Genomic DNA, 17868 nt, shown 5'->3' with positions numbered 1-17868 from the left:
CTACAAACTATTCCAAAAGATTGAAATAGAGGCCATTCTCCCAAACTCATTCCATGATGCAAACATCATCATCTTGATACCAAAACCAGACAAAGATACAGCAAAAAAAGAAAACTACAAGCCAATATCCTTGACGAATATAGATGCAGAAATCCTCAATAAAATACTAGCTAACAGAATACAGCAACATATACACAAAATTATTCACCATGATCAAGTGGGATTCATCCCAGGGATGCAAGGTTGGTTCAACAAACACAAATCAATAAGTGTGATACACCACATCAATAAAATCAAAGACAAAAACCATATGATCATCTCTGTAGATGCTGAAAAAGCATTTGACAAAATTCAACATTCATTCATGATACAGATTCTCTCCAAGTTAAGTATAGATGGAAAGTATCTCAACACAATTAAAGCCATGTATGATAAGCCCACTGCCAATATCATTCTGAGCAGAGAAAAGCTGAAAATTTTTCTCATAAGAACAGGAACTTGTCAAGGATGCCCACTCTCACCACTCCTATTCAACATAGTGTTGAAGTACTAGCCAGAGCAATCAGAGAAGAGAAGGAAATAAAGGGCATCCAGAATGGAAAAGATGAAGTCAAACTGTCCTTGTTTGCAGATGATATGATTGTGTCTATTGAACAGCCTAAAGCCTCAACAAAAAAAACTCTTAGAAGTTGAAAACAGGTATTCAAATTAAAACCTGTATACAAATGTTAAAAAAAAAAACCACTCTTAGAGTTGATAAATGATTTCAGCAAAGTTGCAGGATAAAAAATCAACACCAAAAAATCAGTAGCATTTCTATACTCCAACAGTGAACATGCAGAAAAAGAAATCAAGAAAGCTAGCCCATTTACAATAGCCACCAAAAAAATAAAACAGTTAGGAATAAAGTTAACCAGGATGTGAAAAATCTCTACAAAGAGAACTAGAAACCACTGTTGAGAGAAATTAAAGAGGTCACAAGAAGATGGAAAGATAAACCATGCTCTTTGATTGGAAGAATTAACATTGTGAAAATGTCCATATTAACCAAAGTGATCTACAGATTTAATGCAATCACTGTCAAAATTCCAAGGATGTTTTTCTCAGAAATGGAAAAAACTATATAGACATTTATATGGAATAACAATAGACCATGAATAGCCAAAGCAATCCTGAGCAAAAAAATAAAGCTGGAGGCATAACACTACCTGACTTTAAACTATACTACAAAGCTATAATAACCAAAACAGCGCGATACTGGGATAAAAACATACACACGGCTCAATGGAATACAATAGAGTATCTAGAAATCAACCCATACACCTACAGCCATCTGATCTTTGACAAAAGCACCAAGTCTACACACTGCAGAAGAGACTGCCTCTTCAGCAAATGGTGCTTGGAAAACTGGACATTCATATGTAGGAGAATGCAACTAGACCCATACCTCTCACCATATACCAAAATCAACTCAAAATGGATTAAAGAATTAAATATACACCCTGAAACAATAAAACTCCTTAAAGAAAACATAGGGGAAACACTCCTGGAAGTAGGATTGGGTACAGACTTCATGAATATGACCCCCAAAACACTGGCAACCAAAGGAAAAATAAACAAATGGGATTATATCAAACTAAAAAGCTTCTGCACAGCAAAAGAAACAATTAACAGAGTGAAAAGACAACCAACAGAGTAGGAGAAAATATTTGCAAGATGTACGTCTGACAAAGGATTAATATTCAGAATATACAAGGAACTCAAACAACTTTACAGCAAAAAAACAAGTAACCCAATTAAAAAATAGGCCAAGGACCTAAACAGGCATTTCTCAAAGGAAGATATACAAATGGCAAACAGACACATGAAAAAATGCTCAACATCACTCAGCGTTTGGGAAATGCAAATCAAAATCACTTTGAGATACCATCTCACTCCAGTAGAATAGCTAATATCCAAAAAACTGAGAATTATAAATGCTGACGAGATTGCGGAGAAAAAGGAACTCTCATACACTGTTGGTGGGACTGCAAAATGGTGCAGGCCTTATGGAAAGTGGTATGGAGGTTCCTCAAACAATTACAGATAGGTCCACCATATGACCAAGCTATTCCACTGCTGGGAATATACCCAGAGGAATGGAAATCATCTTGCCAAAGGGTACCTGTACTCCAATATTTATTGCAGCACTATTTACAATAGCCAAGTGTTGGAACCAGCCCAAATGTCCATCATCAGATGAGTGGATACGGAAAATGTGGTACATCTACACAATGGAATACTACTCTGCTATAAAAAAGAATGAAATATTACCATTTCACAGCAACATGGAAGGACTTAGAGAAAATTATATTAAGTGAAACGAGTCAGGCAAAGAAAGAGAAATACCACATGTTCTCACTTATTTGTGAGAGCTAAAAATAAATAAATAGATATACAAACAAATAAATGGTTAGGAGGCAGAAGAAGATACAACAATCACAATAATTCCTTGAGCTTAAGACAAGTGAACAGATATGATGTAGATTGTGGGGGTGAGCGGGGAGACGGAGAGGGGAAAGAGGTATGGGTAAAGGGACACAAAAATCAACTGCATTGTATATTGAGAAGTTAAAATAGAAACAAACAAAAACCCTGGGGTTATTTTTGTTTTTGTTTTTTACTTATGACTTAACAGTAAATTATAAAGGACAAAATGAGTATTGGTTATTAGTACAAAGAAAACTGTGTAACATTAACATAGGTATGAGAGTGCCTTGTAATTGCATGTATTATCTCATTAAATCCAAACATACAGAAAAAAAAAAAAAGATGGTAGGTCATAATTTGTCAACCCATTGTTTAGATTGTTTATATTTAATGTAATCAACAATTTAATTTGGTTTCAGTCTACCATCTTGCTATTTTTCTATTTGTCCTGTGTGGTGGTTTCCCTTTTTTTTCCTTTTATATCTTCTTTTAGATTAATCAGGTGTTTTAGAGAGTTTTATTTGATTTTTACTAATGGCTTTTTAGCTATATTTCTTTGTTCTCTTTATTTAGTGGTTGCTCTAGGATTTTCAGAACGCACCTTTATCATAATACTTCTTCAAATAATATTATTCCATTTGTGTATAATTTAAGACCTTTACTTCCATTGTCCCCTTCCGTCCTTTGTGCTTTTTAAAAATATATTCTACTTTGCCATACCATATGTTATAAATCCCACAATACATTATTATTATTTTTGTTTCAGAGTCAGTTATCTTTAAAAAATTAAGAAATAAGAAAAATTATTAAATATTTACCCACATATTTACCATTATCTAGCTTACTTTCTTTATTTGTATTGATCTAAGTTTCCATCTGGTATAAATGGTGTGTGTCAAATATATTCTAGTTTCTCTTCATTATATATATATTTTTTCTTTATAATTCTTGAATATATTTATAATAGCTGTTTAAAGTTATTTTCTGCTGATTTCATAATTGTGTTCATTTTCGAGTCTGGTTCTTTTGCGTGGCCTTCCTCCATTATTTGAGTCATATTTTCCCACTTTTTTGCACTTGTAGTAATTTTTCATCAGATGTACATTGTAAATATTTGTTTGTTGAAAGTCTGAATTTTGTTTTCTTTCTTTAAAGAGTGTTAAGTAATTTGTAAATCAGCTTGATCTTTTTGACACTTGCTTGTGAGTTTTGTTTGGGTGAGTCCAAAATTGCCTTTATTTTAGAATTTGCTTAGCCCACTATTACAAGACAAGATTCTTCTTGGTTCTCTCCAGAATGCTCTGGTGATTGAAACGCAATGGTTTTGCTTACAGCTCCCCAGTAGATTTTTTTTGCCTGGCTTCGTAGGAATTTTATTGTATGCATATGCAGATTCATATTAAGCAACAGATTTCCTCCCTCCACTCTGGTTTTCTGGTCCTGCAAATACCAGCTATCTTAGCCTTCCTTATTTCTGATCTCTGTCTTAACTCAGTGAGACCACCGTGCTCTGCTTGGGTTCTCCTGTTCTGCACTGACAGAAAGTGTTTCCAGGCAGAAAGCTGGGGAGATCATAGTCTCTGCACAGTCCTGTCCAGTGTCTAAGAATAGGTGATTCATAGATTTTGTGTTTTCTAGTTATTCACAGTGGGAGGCCAAGCCCAGTACCAGTTATTTCAACATGGCAATAAGTCGAAGTTTTATTTATTTGATGTTTGATCCTTTGGGACAGCTTTAGTCTCTTCAGAAGCCTCTAGTGAGACCTGAATGAGTTCTCATTTCCTTTGCAATATCATTCCTTTTCCCTTAAAGCTTTTAAAAATAAGAGTATATCTATAGCGCATCTTCAGACAGAACACCAGTTCAATCAGGCCGTTCCTTTATTTAAGAAGACCCCTTTATTTAACACCATAATTTTGGATTTTTTTTTTTTTGCATCAGTAAGACTCAAAACAAAAATAAGATTTCTAGCATCAGCTTTTCCTCTTTGATAATTCTCTGTTCATAGTGCCACATTCTCCTCCTTTAGTCATTCTTATTCAGAGTTTCTTAAATGCTTGGTGTTTTTCTGAACTACATTATGGTATCATTAATCAGGTATTCTTAACAACAAAGGGGGGTCATGATCCCTTCATTTAGTAGTTGAGGAAATGGAAAATGAGACCTTAAATTGAAAGAGAATTCAAAGCTGCTAGAAGTCGTTTTTATTTTTGTTTTTACTATTTCATATAACCAGGGTTAGATGTCCTTATAAAACTTAAGTGATTTTGAGTTTTAAACGAGAAAGAAAACTGTTGCAAGTGAGAGTTGAAAATAAAAATTTTAAAATACAATGAAAAGTCAAGAACAATTAATCCTTAAATTTGGTTGATGTGTTTCTATCTCAAATGGCTAATTCGATTTATTTTTGACAATTAAATGAATCTCCACAACATATCTGAGGTTAAGAAAGTGCAAATATATATGCCAGGCAGATGGGTGTGGGAAAGATGAAAATAACCTATAATATTAAGGACAAGAGGTAGGAGTCTAGAGTCAGATTCTGCACAATGACCCTCTTAGTCCTTTTGGGCTACTTGTTCACATGGTCTGATGAATTAAAGTTTTTGAAGCAAGCTGGCATAATAACAAAAAATTAAACTGACATGTTTATCACTGTCATTTATTTACAGGAGTTTTCATTTAGTAGTGCTTAAAACACTTTTTTGACCACATATATTCTTAAACTTTTCATATCTATCTATTTATTTTTTCCTATAGAGGTTTAAAAAAATTATGCATACATATCTATTAAGCTTTCTCTTCATGGTTTCTGAGTTTGTCATGCTTAGACAAGCTTTTCATATACTTCAATGTTATAAGAAATAAAGTTCTTTTCATATTTTTTCCTGACATCTTATGGCTTTATATGTACTTTTAGATACTTACCCATCTGGCATTTATTCTTTCTCTTTTATTTAACTTTGTTTTTATTGATGTGGAATTTGCATTACATAAAATTAACCATTTAAAGTAAACAATTCAGTGGCATTTAGCCTACTCCAAGCATTTTCATCACCCCAAAAGGAAACCCCATATTTATTAAGCAGTTACTCCTCATCCCCCAGCCCATGGCACCCACCAGTCTGCTTTCTGTCTCTACGTATTTTTACTTAGTCTGAGTATTTCATATAAATGGAAGCATGCAATATGTGACCTTTTCTGTCTGGCTTCTTCAATTTAGCATAATGTTTTTGAGGTTCATCACATTATAGCATGTATTAATACTTCATTTTTTTTATGGCTGAATAATATTTCATTGTATTCTATATACCACAATCTGCTTATCCACATCCATTGATGGACATTTGGATTGTTTCCATCTTTTTTGGCTATTGGAAATAGTGCTACTTATGAACATGTATGTACAAGTATTTGAGTACCTGTTTTCAATTCTTTTGGATATACAAAGATATTTCAAAAAGTTCATGAAAAAATAGGGTTAAAAGACAATATGAATCTTTCCATGAGCTTTTTGAAGTACCCTCATATACCTAGGAATGGAATTGTGGCATTTATTCTTGTATAAAGAATGAGATATAAATTCAGCTTTTTTTTTTTCTTTTTTTTTGCCAAAAGGCGAGTCTCTTGTCTTACTCCCATTTCTTGTTATCTTTTCTTTACTAATTTAAGATAACTTCTTAAATTATATACTAAAATTTAGTCATATACTAAATTTCCATATGTACTTCGCTCTATTTCTTAACTCTCTGTTTGGTTCCATTGTTCTGTCTGTGTGCCAGTACCCCACGTTTTTCCCACCCCATATTCATTTAATGACTGTTTTAGTATTTGGAAAGGAAAGTCTGCTGCCTACCCCCACCATCATCCTTTTGTTGTCATCTTCTTTTCTAGTTCCACATGTTTATTTTTCCGAATAAACCTTTCATTCCTTTCTATCAATGACATTAGAAATATAAAAGTAATATCTTTTTAACATTCACATGAAAAATTACCATTTTAATTTGTACTTAAGAAAATGGTTAAGAATCATATCTTTAAATGGAAATGGGTACTCACTATACACTTTAGTGCAGCAATTAATCAATGACAGTTTGGTAAAGTTTCACATTTTTAGGTGGATTGTGATTTTTTTTTTTCTAGCTTTGAAATCTGAAACGGATGATTACTATATTAATGGTGCGTGGACTATTGACTGGCCTAGGAAGTTTAATGTTGCTACAACAGCTTTTCACTACAAGAGACCAACTGATGAGCCAGAATCCTTGGAAGCTCTAGGTCCCACCTCAGAAAATCTCATTGTCATGGTAAATGTGTCTTTGCCATTTTATTTCTACTGTTTGTAATTCCCCCTTGTGAGGTAGGAAGGGGCAAATTTTATTATTTCTGTTTTATAGGTGGTGAAATTAAGGTAATAAAGGTAAAATGATTTGCCTAAGGGCATAAAATTGGTGCACAGTTAAGCCCATAGTCCTCTCTCTATATGACTATTTTATCTTATAAATGCTTGATTGAAGAATATTTCTTATAACCAAGCAAGACAGATGGGAGAAATGGCTCTGAACTACCTGTTAAAATGGAAGAAGAAAATTCTATATAAATGCATGCGTTTTAAAAGTTATCTTAAATTTCCTTTAAGACTTGCTTTGTGACATTTTCTTCTTCAGAATAAATAATAAATACCTGAATGAAGGCTCATTGCATTTTAATTGTCTTCACCAGTTGTTTTCAATGGCAGGTTCTGCTTCAGGAACAGAATTTGGGAATTAGCTATAAATTCAATGTTCCCGTCACTCGGACTGGCAGTGGAGATAATGAAGTTGCTTTTACATGGAATCATCAGCCTTGGTCAGAATGCTCAGCTACTTGTGCTGGAGGTAAGACACCCACTAGGCAGCCCACCCAGAGGGCAGGATGGAGAGCAAAATATATTCTGAGCTATGCTTTGTGTTTGCTAAAGAAGCTAATTGGAAACATTTCTTGCAGGTTTGCTTCAAGCTGTAATTTAGCAAAAGAAACTTTGCTTTAATTATTTTATATTCCATTTGTTTTCAACCTCATGTAATTTGTACAGATTTGTTGGTAAAATACATCTTGGCACAATGAGTGTCTCTGCTGGTCCTTCTCCCAAGACTATCTTGAAGGTGGGCTATTTGCTTTTTGTGAACACATTTCTGGTAAAGAACATCAAGAGTTTTAAATAAGAAAATGAGCAAGAAATCAGACTTCATAGATGCAGCTTCTTATAATTGGGGATGAGAATGTATGTCTGCGTGCTTGTGTGTTTGTGTTTGTATGCTTGTGTGTTTCCCACAATTCTATTCAAACTCCCTTCTACGCCATCAAAGTTAAGGGGCTGTATACTGGGATACTACAATAATTACTGATGTCTGGGTATCTGGGTTTATGGTGTATACTGACCCCATTATAGTCCCTCAGAGAGGTAGCTGCTAGGCGGTGGTTGGTGATGTGTTGGTTGTCCCATGTACGTTTTTCATGGGTGCCTTTTCCCCACAATTTACTCTATTCCTAATCCTCCTCCCTCTAGTGGCCACCAATGCAATTCTTTACCTCTGGCTGGGAGAGCAGGACAGTTGGCTTCCTTCAAAGCCAACACCCTTGCTGCTGCATGGACTGGTGAGTAGAAGTGCTGTGCAAGCAGCATCTTCCTTCTCTCTGGAGACTAAATGCATCGCCTCCACCGTATACCTTGATACCAGTAGGCAAGGAAGCAAACCTATCCCTCAGGCCTAGGCTGGACTGGAGCACCTCACCATTCCAAAAACAAAGGTTAAATTTTGAATGGTGCTATTTAGAATGGGCAAAATTGAGATAAAGTGAATCATCCAGTGTATTACCTATATTCCCTTTCTAAACTGTGCAGATACATATGATTTCATATGAACTCCCTATCTTGCCCTATATTCACTGAATCTCTAAACACTTCTGATTCTCAAGGCTTGAACTGGAGAAATTATTTTCAGAGAAGTGATTATCATATAATAGATTCAGTATTTTTAGGCTCATACAGAATTAAATCACTGATTAACTATACCTCCAATTTCAATAGTATAGACTATACAACATGGAAGAAACAAAAAAGCAAATGAATAATAATATATTAATATTCTCTCCTGTGTGAACTGTCATGAAACATGATTATGTGTTAATTTGTAACATATCTAAAAAGATCTCTAGTTCCCATCGTTTTATGTGTGAAATGGCTAATTTATAACGTAAAGTTTTGAGAACTCTAGAGCATTACCATTTCTTTTAATAAATATAAAAGATATTGCACCTAATTGATGAAGTGAATGCCATTGCATTATATTTTAGTGGCATTTATACATATATCTTTCTTTGTTCCAATTAAATTCATTTTATTCAATCTATAAATAAACTTTCCCCTTTCTGCATACAAATGCAAAGTCTTCATTAGAACAATACATATATAATTCAGCCCCTGAGGTAAGGTGAAATAAACTTGTTAAAGAAGACTCAAAATAACTTAAAGTTTAGGAAATCTAATAAGGAAAGTCTAAAATTGAGGTTGATTAACTTGGAGAAGAGAAGGCTAAGGGGAAGCATATTAGTATCTTCAAGTATGTGACAATGTTGAATGGGAAACTCTTAGTGCCTGTTCTTCTTTGTACTGAAATTGCTATATTTGGGGATGGTTTAGACACAGTCTTGTCTGAGGCCAAGAAGGGATTAAGTGAATTCTCAATGTTCCTTCAACCCTATGATTCTATTTGTTCAGAAAGAAGATAATCCAACAAAAAAGGAGGTGGAGGAGTGGGGGGTGTGAAGGCCATGAGAACCGAATTTGGTAGAAAAACTATGATTTTATTGAAGTAAGAAAGTATGAAAACTCTAGATGAGTGTTATTCTTTTCCATAACATTTTATTGAAAAATAGAAGTGATTTTCTAGCAGTAGAAGATAAAAAAAAAAAGAAAAGCAGGGAGGGAGAAAAGCACCTGGAAGGATAGTTTTCTTTTCCTTGTTATTTATACTTCTTTCTTTGAGTCTAGAGCTACTGATCTTAGATATTTGAGGTGGTTCTAGGAACTCAAATTATGGTCGGTTGTTAGTGGTTATGAACATTCATTAGGCTATTGACTTCTTTGGATGTACAGTGCTTAAAAGTTGGCAGGCATGATGTGAAGAGCTGCCATTTGTCTTGGTAAATGGTTCTCAAAGTATGATCTCTGGACCAGCAGCATCTATATCACTTAGGAACTTGTTAGAAATGCTAATTTAGAGGCCCTATTTCAGACCTACTGAATAGAAACTCTTGGAGTGGGGCCCAGTAATCTATATTTTAACAAGCTCTCCAGGTGATTCTGATTCTTGCTCAAGTTTGTGTACCACTAGTCTTGGCTGACAGAGAAACTGAGACTTAGCATTCTAGACACACAGAATCCATGTCCTTATCACTGAAGTCTGTGTGTCTTTGTAGAGTCATTTAGCACCTAGAACAATATCTGGAACATACTAGGCATTCAGTAAATGTTTATAGATGAGCGAGTGAAAGGAATTAATTTTGGCAACTATATATTTGTGTTTGTTCTTTCCAGTATGAGATATGAGAGTTTAGAATTGCTAATTTTCTTATGGGGTGGGGCAAAATGATTCCCAAGGAAAGTCGGTATAATTATAATTAGCATGGGTAAGTAAAACCAAAGCTGCTCTCTTTTGTTTACTTTGAATAGGTGGAAAATATTCCTAAAATATAGAGTACAGGTATCAATTATTGAAGTTATTCTTCCTACACATACCCCCACTTTTAAGCCCACATTCTTTAAGTACAGAAAGCTTATGACTGAGGGAAGTGAAGTCCCTTAGAGCTCAGTAACCTTGATCAAAGAGAGAACCAGAGTCATCTGTTCAGTAATTGTAAATAAGACTTCATCTACAGTTAAGAAACCTTTCAGGAAAAAGTTGTTTCTACCTAATTTTCACTCAGAAACTAAGAATGAACACTTAAGTCAGTTCTTAATTGGGATATTCTATTTTCATCTCTCCGGGGAGGTGCTGGATGTTTTGAGGCTGTCAAAAATTTTTTAAATGGAAAAAAGAAAACAAGAAAGATCACCACAAACATTCAATTGCAGTTTCACAAGATTCCTTAGTGTTCTCACCTGTTACTGTCCTGTGTATGTTTTATTAATGTCAAGACCTTTGGACTTTGATTGAGTGTGGGATCAATAATGATAGCTTTCTCTTATGAGATCTTTTAAGATAAGAAATTTTGAGATTATTTTTTCTGTTGTTTAGCAGACCAAATGACAAACCTAATTCTGCAAGAAACATTGCTGGTGATTCAGTCCAAGTAACAGTCTTTTCTCTGAGTCAGTGATGAAACACTTCCTTAGTCGATTACGAACATTGAGATGCTATGGGGTGTTGTCTTCAGCTTAAATGTGGTTTTTAAGATACAGCTGTGAGTGTTCCTCTGAGAAAAACCCAAGCTCCCCAAATTACTGTTTTCAGAATCACTGTTACTCCCACTAGAGTTCATTTCTTTATTCCTTACCCAAACTATTGTATACTCTGTAATTTATCTGACTCCCAAATTTATATACTACCATTGTATTAGAGATTGTAATAAAGTGTTAATTGGTAAAGCTTGGTTGTGTAGTGAAAATTGTATTGTTTTAAAATACAAAGCCTTTGGGAGTTTTTTTAAAGTAATAATTTTTGTCAGGGTACCTTTGCACTGTGATTATTTGGGGGGGGGCACTGTAACTTTTAAAGGTTCAAGTAGCATTGTGTATTCATCTTTTGATCTTAGTCAAACATATTCTTCCCACGGATGTTGGCTATATGTGTGATTCTCAAATTTTAGCATGCATCAGAATCACCCAGAGGGCTTGCTGAAACACAGATTGCTAGGTTATGCCTCCAGTTTCTCATTCAATGGGTCTGGAATGGGCTCCAAGAAATTGTATTTCTAACAAGTTTTCAGATGATGGTGATGGAACCATACTTCAGAAACTGCTTCAGGTACTGCTTCAGGAACCATACTTGAGAAACTCTGGGCTAGACACTTAGATTTCCTGAAGTAAGTGCCTATTAAAACAAAATAATAAGTCTTTTAGGTAAAAATCCATATTACAGTTATAATCCACATTTTCACCAATCTTTTTAATGGTTCTACTGCTCAGCTATGTGTTAATAAATAAAATTGTAGAGTTTATAAAACATTTTCTGGTGCCCTATTTTATTTGATCATCCTCAACAGCCATGTGAGATAGGCATTACTGTTCTTATTCTTATTTTATAAATAGAATTCAAGTGAAGTAACTTGCTGGAATCAAGACCTAGCAATTGAGTCTCTAGTGAACTTTTTAATGTAGCATTCTCTCTCATAATAAAAATGGTTCTTTACCTTGAATAGAGCTTTTTCATCAGTTGGAACCCTCAATAGAGAAACAAGATATATCCCCGCTAATAAATATCTCCTTCATTAGCTTGAAATTTTATTTCTTCAAATACTTTCACTAGAGCAATGGTTCTTAACTTTGGCAGCACGCTGGAATCACCAGAGCTTTAAACAGTTCTGATACTTGGGCCCCGCTCTCAAAGATCCTTATTTAATTGGTTAGGGGTGTGGCCATGGCATCTGATTTTGAAAGAATCCCTAGGTAATTCTAATGTGCAGACAAGGTTGAGAAGTACTGCCTTTGAGACTGATTGAAAATTTTAGTCTTAAAAAAATTAGCATTCAGATAGGAATACCTCTGGGAGAATTACTAACACACATCTCTGTGATTAATTAGTTACTAGTGGAATGTAAAGGTAAATGAGATTTAGGAATGAGTATCTGGGGTGGGAAATTAGAGAGGGACATCAGAGAAGGTAATGAAAGAAGTGGTAGAATGCCAATTAATTTCATGGTTTTGTTTAATATAGAAAGCTTTTTTGTAGCTCAGTTTATTTACACGCTTTCTTCTTTACCTGATGGATCATTTATAAGCATCTAATTAATGCTTTTAAAATTGACTAAAATTGTGCTAAATAGCTTTTCTAAAGCTCTTCATTTTAATTTTGTTTTTGTGGTACTTAGGGAGCTAAAATGAATATATGGTTATTACTTTAACAACTTTAACTTAGATCTACAAGTCAGAATATGAGGCATATTACTCCTGTTTTAACTCAGTATTTATGAAAACTGGTAAATATTTCTTATAGTTCTAAGAAGGCCTTTTATTGTTTTAGGAATTTGCTGTTTCTTTAGGGAACGAATCTTTGCAGAATGCAGCAGTATTCATGATAATTTTCTATCATACCTTTCTGGATGAGTTCCCATTTTCCAGTGTTCAAACTACTTCCTTTCTACCCCTACAACCTCCCCAACTTTTCCTCTGAGTTAATACAACCTGTAGGCTTTAAAGTAAGACCTTCCAAAGTCAATTAACTGAGTCGATACTGTAGCATTGTATTTAACTTTGCACCTGTTCTGTTACAAAAGAAATCCTAATAATACTTTATTTGCAGTGCAAAGAAAGGTCACAAACATATGATATTTTATGTTTATTACAGTTTTAATTTTATACTCTAAATATATAGTCTTTTCCTGTTGTTGGCTCTATTGACACTACTGATTACTTTCTCCAAATTGTTTTTTTCTAGGGTTTCCTTTCTTCCTATTTCTGTAGAAATACAAAAATTGCATACCAATTTGGTCAGTTTTCTGCTGATAAACAGAGGCATCTCTCTGCTAAACACTGCTTTACACCTCAAGGGAAAAAAGATAAATTAAAGTTATGCTTAGATTGAGGAAGAGGAGGAAAAAGGCTTTTTTTGGTAGCTGGCCACCACTGGGATTCAAACACTTGACTTTGGTGGTGTAACTCTGTGTTCTAACCAACTGAGCTAACCAGCAAGCCCTGAGACAGATTTATTGTCAGAGATAATTTTGAAGGTCAAAGAGCACAGATTTTTTTTTTTTTTTTTTTTTTTACTTACATATACTGTGTGGTTATACTAGAATGTTTCTGATCAATTATCACTGACTGTTTAAAATGCTGTTGTTACTTTTTCTTTTACATTTACATAGACTATTTAATTTTATGTTTGATGCTTCTTTTATTTGTTATTCTTTTTCTTCCCTGCATGTCATTAAGCCTAATTTATGAGTGTGTGTTGTTGTTGTTGTGTGTGTGTGCATGTGTGTGTGTGTGAATAGCATATAAACACAGAAAATATTTTATGTTTCTTCTTTCTAGCTAGGACAAATTCTTTTTGTATTACCTTTTGTGTCTTTACCTGACTCATCTGGGTTACCATACATATTGGGGCTGGTTTCTATTCTTTGAAACTTTAAAGATGCTTTATATGGTTTCTAATTACCTTTTTGGATTTTCCTGATTTAGAGCCATGTTTTTCAAACTGCACCAAGGTGCCCAGGGACAGCAGTGGACTCTTGGGGACCTGCAGAATATTGTACATTTTCAAGGGAAACAGTGACATTGGTCATACACTGCACAAATTATTACAATTAAGTTATTTGGACCTAATTATTTAATTAGCAAACTCTTGGACATTTTTTTTCTGTGTAGGAGGTGCTGTTAAAAAATTACTGAAACACTAAGAATGCTGTGAACCAAAAAAGTTTAATAACTCCTGATTTTGAGTGAAATGAATGTCATTAAAGTTGAATAAAAGTGTCACCTCACTTCCTTTCAGTAAATGTTGAATTTTATTTCATAAGAGGAAAAAAAATGCATATCAGCTCATTATCAGGGTCCTGGTCATGTTCAGAATTTGAAAATGGAGACTTTTCTGCATTTTCAGTTCAGGAATTAGAGGTCTTGAATAATATATGAATTTCTCTTTCATGTCTGTATTAAGTATTCCTTCTGATGTGTTCTCCTAAGTATGTTTCCTTCATCTGTGTCTGTCAGTTCAGTGTAAGATTGGTGGGTGATTAAAGCAAAAAATAAAAATAAAAATAAAAAAAGAAAGAAAGGAAGTTTGAAACTGAAACTGTGTATTTAAAATGACCTCTGAAAGCTATTTCTTCTTTGTGACTAACAAATTTGTATAATAATCTATACTATTCCATTTATCAATAGCATAATTTTCAAATTATTTTAAAGAGTCTATCATACAGATTGCCTTAGCTCCTTTAAAAAATTGGATATTTCTACATTGTTTCTATGGAAACATTATGTGTTCACGTTATATATTTTATTATTTTCAAAAATGCTATAATACAAGCATAATGTGCACTTGAAGGTATAGTTGGTACATTCTAAAATAACAGTTCTAAATTTTTTAAAAAAGTAATTATTAGAAGTATAATGCAGTCTTTGGACCAGGACTAACACTTGACTAAAAGAGAACAGCTCTCAAAGTACCAGGTAAAACAGGGACAAATGCTTTATATTTTCATGGATGTCTTTTTAATTTCTTTGTCAATTGTGAGATGTCTACATAACACAATATTAACATCACTAAGAAGTCAGTTCACGTTAGTAGTGAACTAACAGAATTTGCTTCAAACAACAGGGGTTTTGAGACTTGACTTTTTATAGATATAACCAAAAAATGACTAAAACTTGTGTTGCAGCTTATAAAGGACACATACACTTACAACGTAACTTTGACAGAAACTCAAAGTAGAGGCATCCCAAAATAGAGCAGAGGAAAACAAAGTCCAATTTTTTTTCAAGACTCCAAATAGACTTGATTGAAATTAAGTGCGAAAGACATAGAGAGGTTGAACTTTATAACTAAATTTGCTTGTCTTTGACTTAGGAGTTACTATGTAAAAGTTACTTTCAGAAGTTAAATAAAAGTTGGAAACTTTAGTTTGAATAGTGAAAAGCACTTTACTCATTGCCATTTATTTCCCTTTGAAGAAACATGTAATTAGTTTTTCAGAAAAATTCTCTATGCAAGATATTTTCTGTATGATGTTGCACAATGTACTGTTCTTTGAAACTACGAGGGCCCTTTTACATTTGATTCCTGTGTATACCAAACTTAGATGTAAAAGAGATCACTAAGGATATTTTTAATAATACAAACCCCCTGTAAAAAGTGATTTGAATTTTAGAAAGAATATAGGTGTGCATTCAGCTTTGTTCATTATTTCCTAATTTTCACTTTGCTCTTTGAAAAATAAAATATTTGTAGGACCAGACCATGGTCTATCACTGTATGGACCATGGCATTCCCCTATTCACTATCTCCCACCATCCCCTTCTTTCAGGTCATTTTCAGTTTTGGGAAGGAAGAGTGCCCTTTAACATATGGGATTAGTTGTACCAGGAATAGCACAGCTCCTGAAATCCTAGGCTCTGTAGCCATCAACTTCACCTGGCTTAGTTCTCATATAACATGTTCCTGAGATTGAAGAGTAGCTCCTCTATGCAAAGTCATGCTGGTGGCTAGTTCATGCTTCTGAAAGCTAATGTGTTTGTTCATTTATTTGTTTATAATAATTATTTCCATTTCTCTTTTTCCTTTAGCATATGGCTTTCCTGTAGGGCTTTCACTTTTAAAAAAATTCCTTGAATTCTCTTGTGTATTTCCAACATAATTTAAGCTTTCTAACTTCTTGTAAAAAGTCTTATGTATGAAGGGTTAGTTTGATATTCTTGACAATTTTTTTCTGTTTACTTCTGCATATTGTGGCTGCATTTCTTTATCATTAAGATTTATAGCTAAAGGCAAGAAATCTCTGCTAACCTAAAACATTCCCGCTAAGGCTACTTTTCTTCCTCTTTCATAATTTCTTCTGCTTTAGTGATTATATTCTTCCCTGACATGAGCATAGTTTGGATACATATTCACTCACTGACAGACTAAGGTAAGGCCGAAACCAAAGTTTGAGTGCATTCCTGTTGTATTAATGATCTGTGTGTCATAGGTCATGTTTCACTTCTCAAACATTTTGTCCAAAATAGCATTTTAAATAATCATAACATTATGCATCTTTATAAGGTAGTATGCATAAAATACTTTAGGAAAAATTAAGTAAAGCTTTTTACAGTGGTAAGCAGCATCATCCCAATATTGTAGTACCTTATAACAGCATACTTCAAAAAGTCCATAGAAAGATTCATATTATTTTTCAATGCTGTTTTTCCACAGACTTTTAAAAGGGCCCTTATATTACTATTCACATTTTTTTTTACTTGAAGAAAATGTAGATTGTAGTTTAAAAGCTCTACAGCTTGTTTGTTTGTATCCTTATTCTAATTAAAATCTGAAATATTTACTCTTTGGTTCCAAGAAAGGGATTTTATATATGATTAAAAGAAAAGCTTTTGTATTGCTAATAAATACATCATAGTGTGTGGAAGAAGCTCAAGGCCTCATACTCTCAATATTATTTCTCTAAAATTTTAAATAAAATACCCAAAACAAGCTCCTACTAAAGGCCATGTAGATTACTTTCTAGTATAATGAGTTAATTCTTTATATAAGGAAAATTGTCTTTTACAAATTCCTATTTCTAGTTAGTATTCTGCCTTTTGATATGTCTAACATATCAAGACATGTGCCTCACAGTGGTAAGAACTCAAGCACTGAAACAAGACTACAAAACCAAATGAAAAATAATAAATGCCTGTTTTCCAGACTCATTATTCTGTGGAATACAGAGGGAAAGCTGACATAGTAGAGAGAAGTGGGATAAATAAAAAAAAAAAAAGTTGAACAATTGAAACGTGGAAAAAAAGAAGGAGATATAACTTTCATAGAATTTTGGATTTAGAAGAAACATTGAAAATCATCTGATTTGATTGTCTCATTTTACCAAGGAGAATGACAACTTTCCATGGGTCATTTACCTAAATTGCCTAGAACTCAAAAAGAGCTAACTAAACATGGCAGAAGTTGGGGTGAGGAAAAACATAGGAACAAGATAAAGTGAAAGGGAATGACATCATAGTCATTTGCCTATGAAAAGAGTTCTTAAGATCAATGAGGATCAAGGGAATAATGATGAAATGGGGAGGAGGGGAATAAACTAAAAAAATAGACCTGAAAATGTACTATTTTATTAGATAAGGTATCTTCCATCATGTAATATAATTATAAGGGTACTTTCCTTACTCAACCCCCATCCCCATTTTAATGTAATTCACTGAGGTCAAGACTGTCTTACGATGTTGAAAAACCATGCCTTAGGCATAGTAGGAACTCAGCAAGTTAAATTAAGTTAGATACTTTCCACAGAAGAGGTTACTCTTAATAGCTAAGGAGTAGTACGAATTCCCTCCAGGGATAGTATGATTTCAAATAACCCAGTATATGTATGCCCCACCCTACCTTAACATACTAAACACAGTTGCTCTAAAAAAATACAATATTTTTAGAGCCACAATTTTCTTTTGATCATCCTGTGTTTTCTCAGGATATCTAGTATGCTTGGGTCAGA

General features: G+C 33.8%; 1 protein-coding gene across 1 annotated transcript in view; it reads left to right on the top strand.

The window, feature by feature from the left end:
- The window catches only part of ADAMTS6 (ADAM metallopeptidase with thrombospondin type 1 motif 6), a 271483-nt gene that overhangs the window by 208241 nt on the left and 45374 nt on the right, over positions 1–17868 (top strand). The window contains exons 18-19 of the mRNA XM_063087265.1: positions 6613–6776; positions 7208–7346. Of these exons, the coding sequence (XP_062943335.1) occupies positions 6613–6776; positions 7208–7346 (303 nt within the window). The remainder of the gene's footprint in view (positions 1–6612; positions 6777–7207; positions 7347–17868) is intronic.

The sequence above is a fragment of the Cynocephalus volans genome, chromosome 2, assembly GCF_027409185.1.
Source record: "Cynocephalus volans isolate mCynVol1 chromosome 2, mCynVol1.pri, whole genome shotgun sequence".
Taxonomy (NCBI): Eukaryota; Metazoa; Chordata; class Mammalia; order Dermoptera; family Cynocephalidae; genus Cynocephalus; species Cynocephalus volans.
This window is presented reverse-complemented; position numbering and strand designations above follow the sequence as displayed.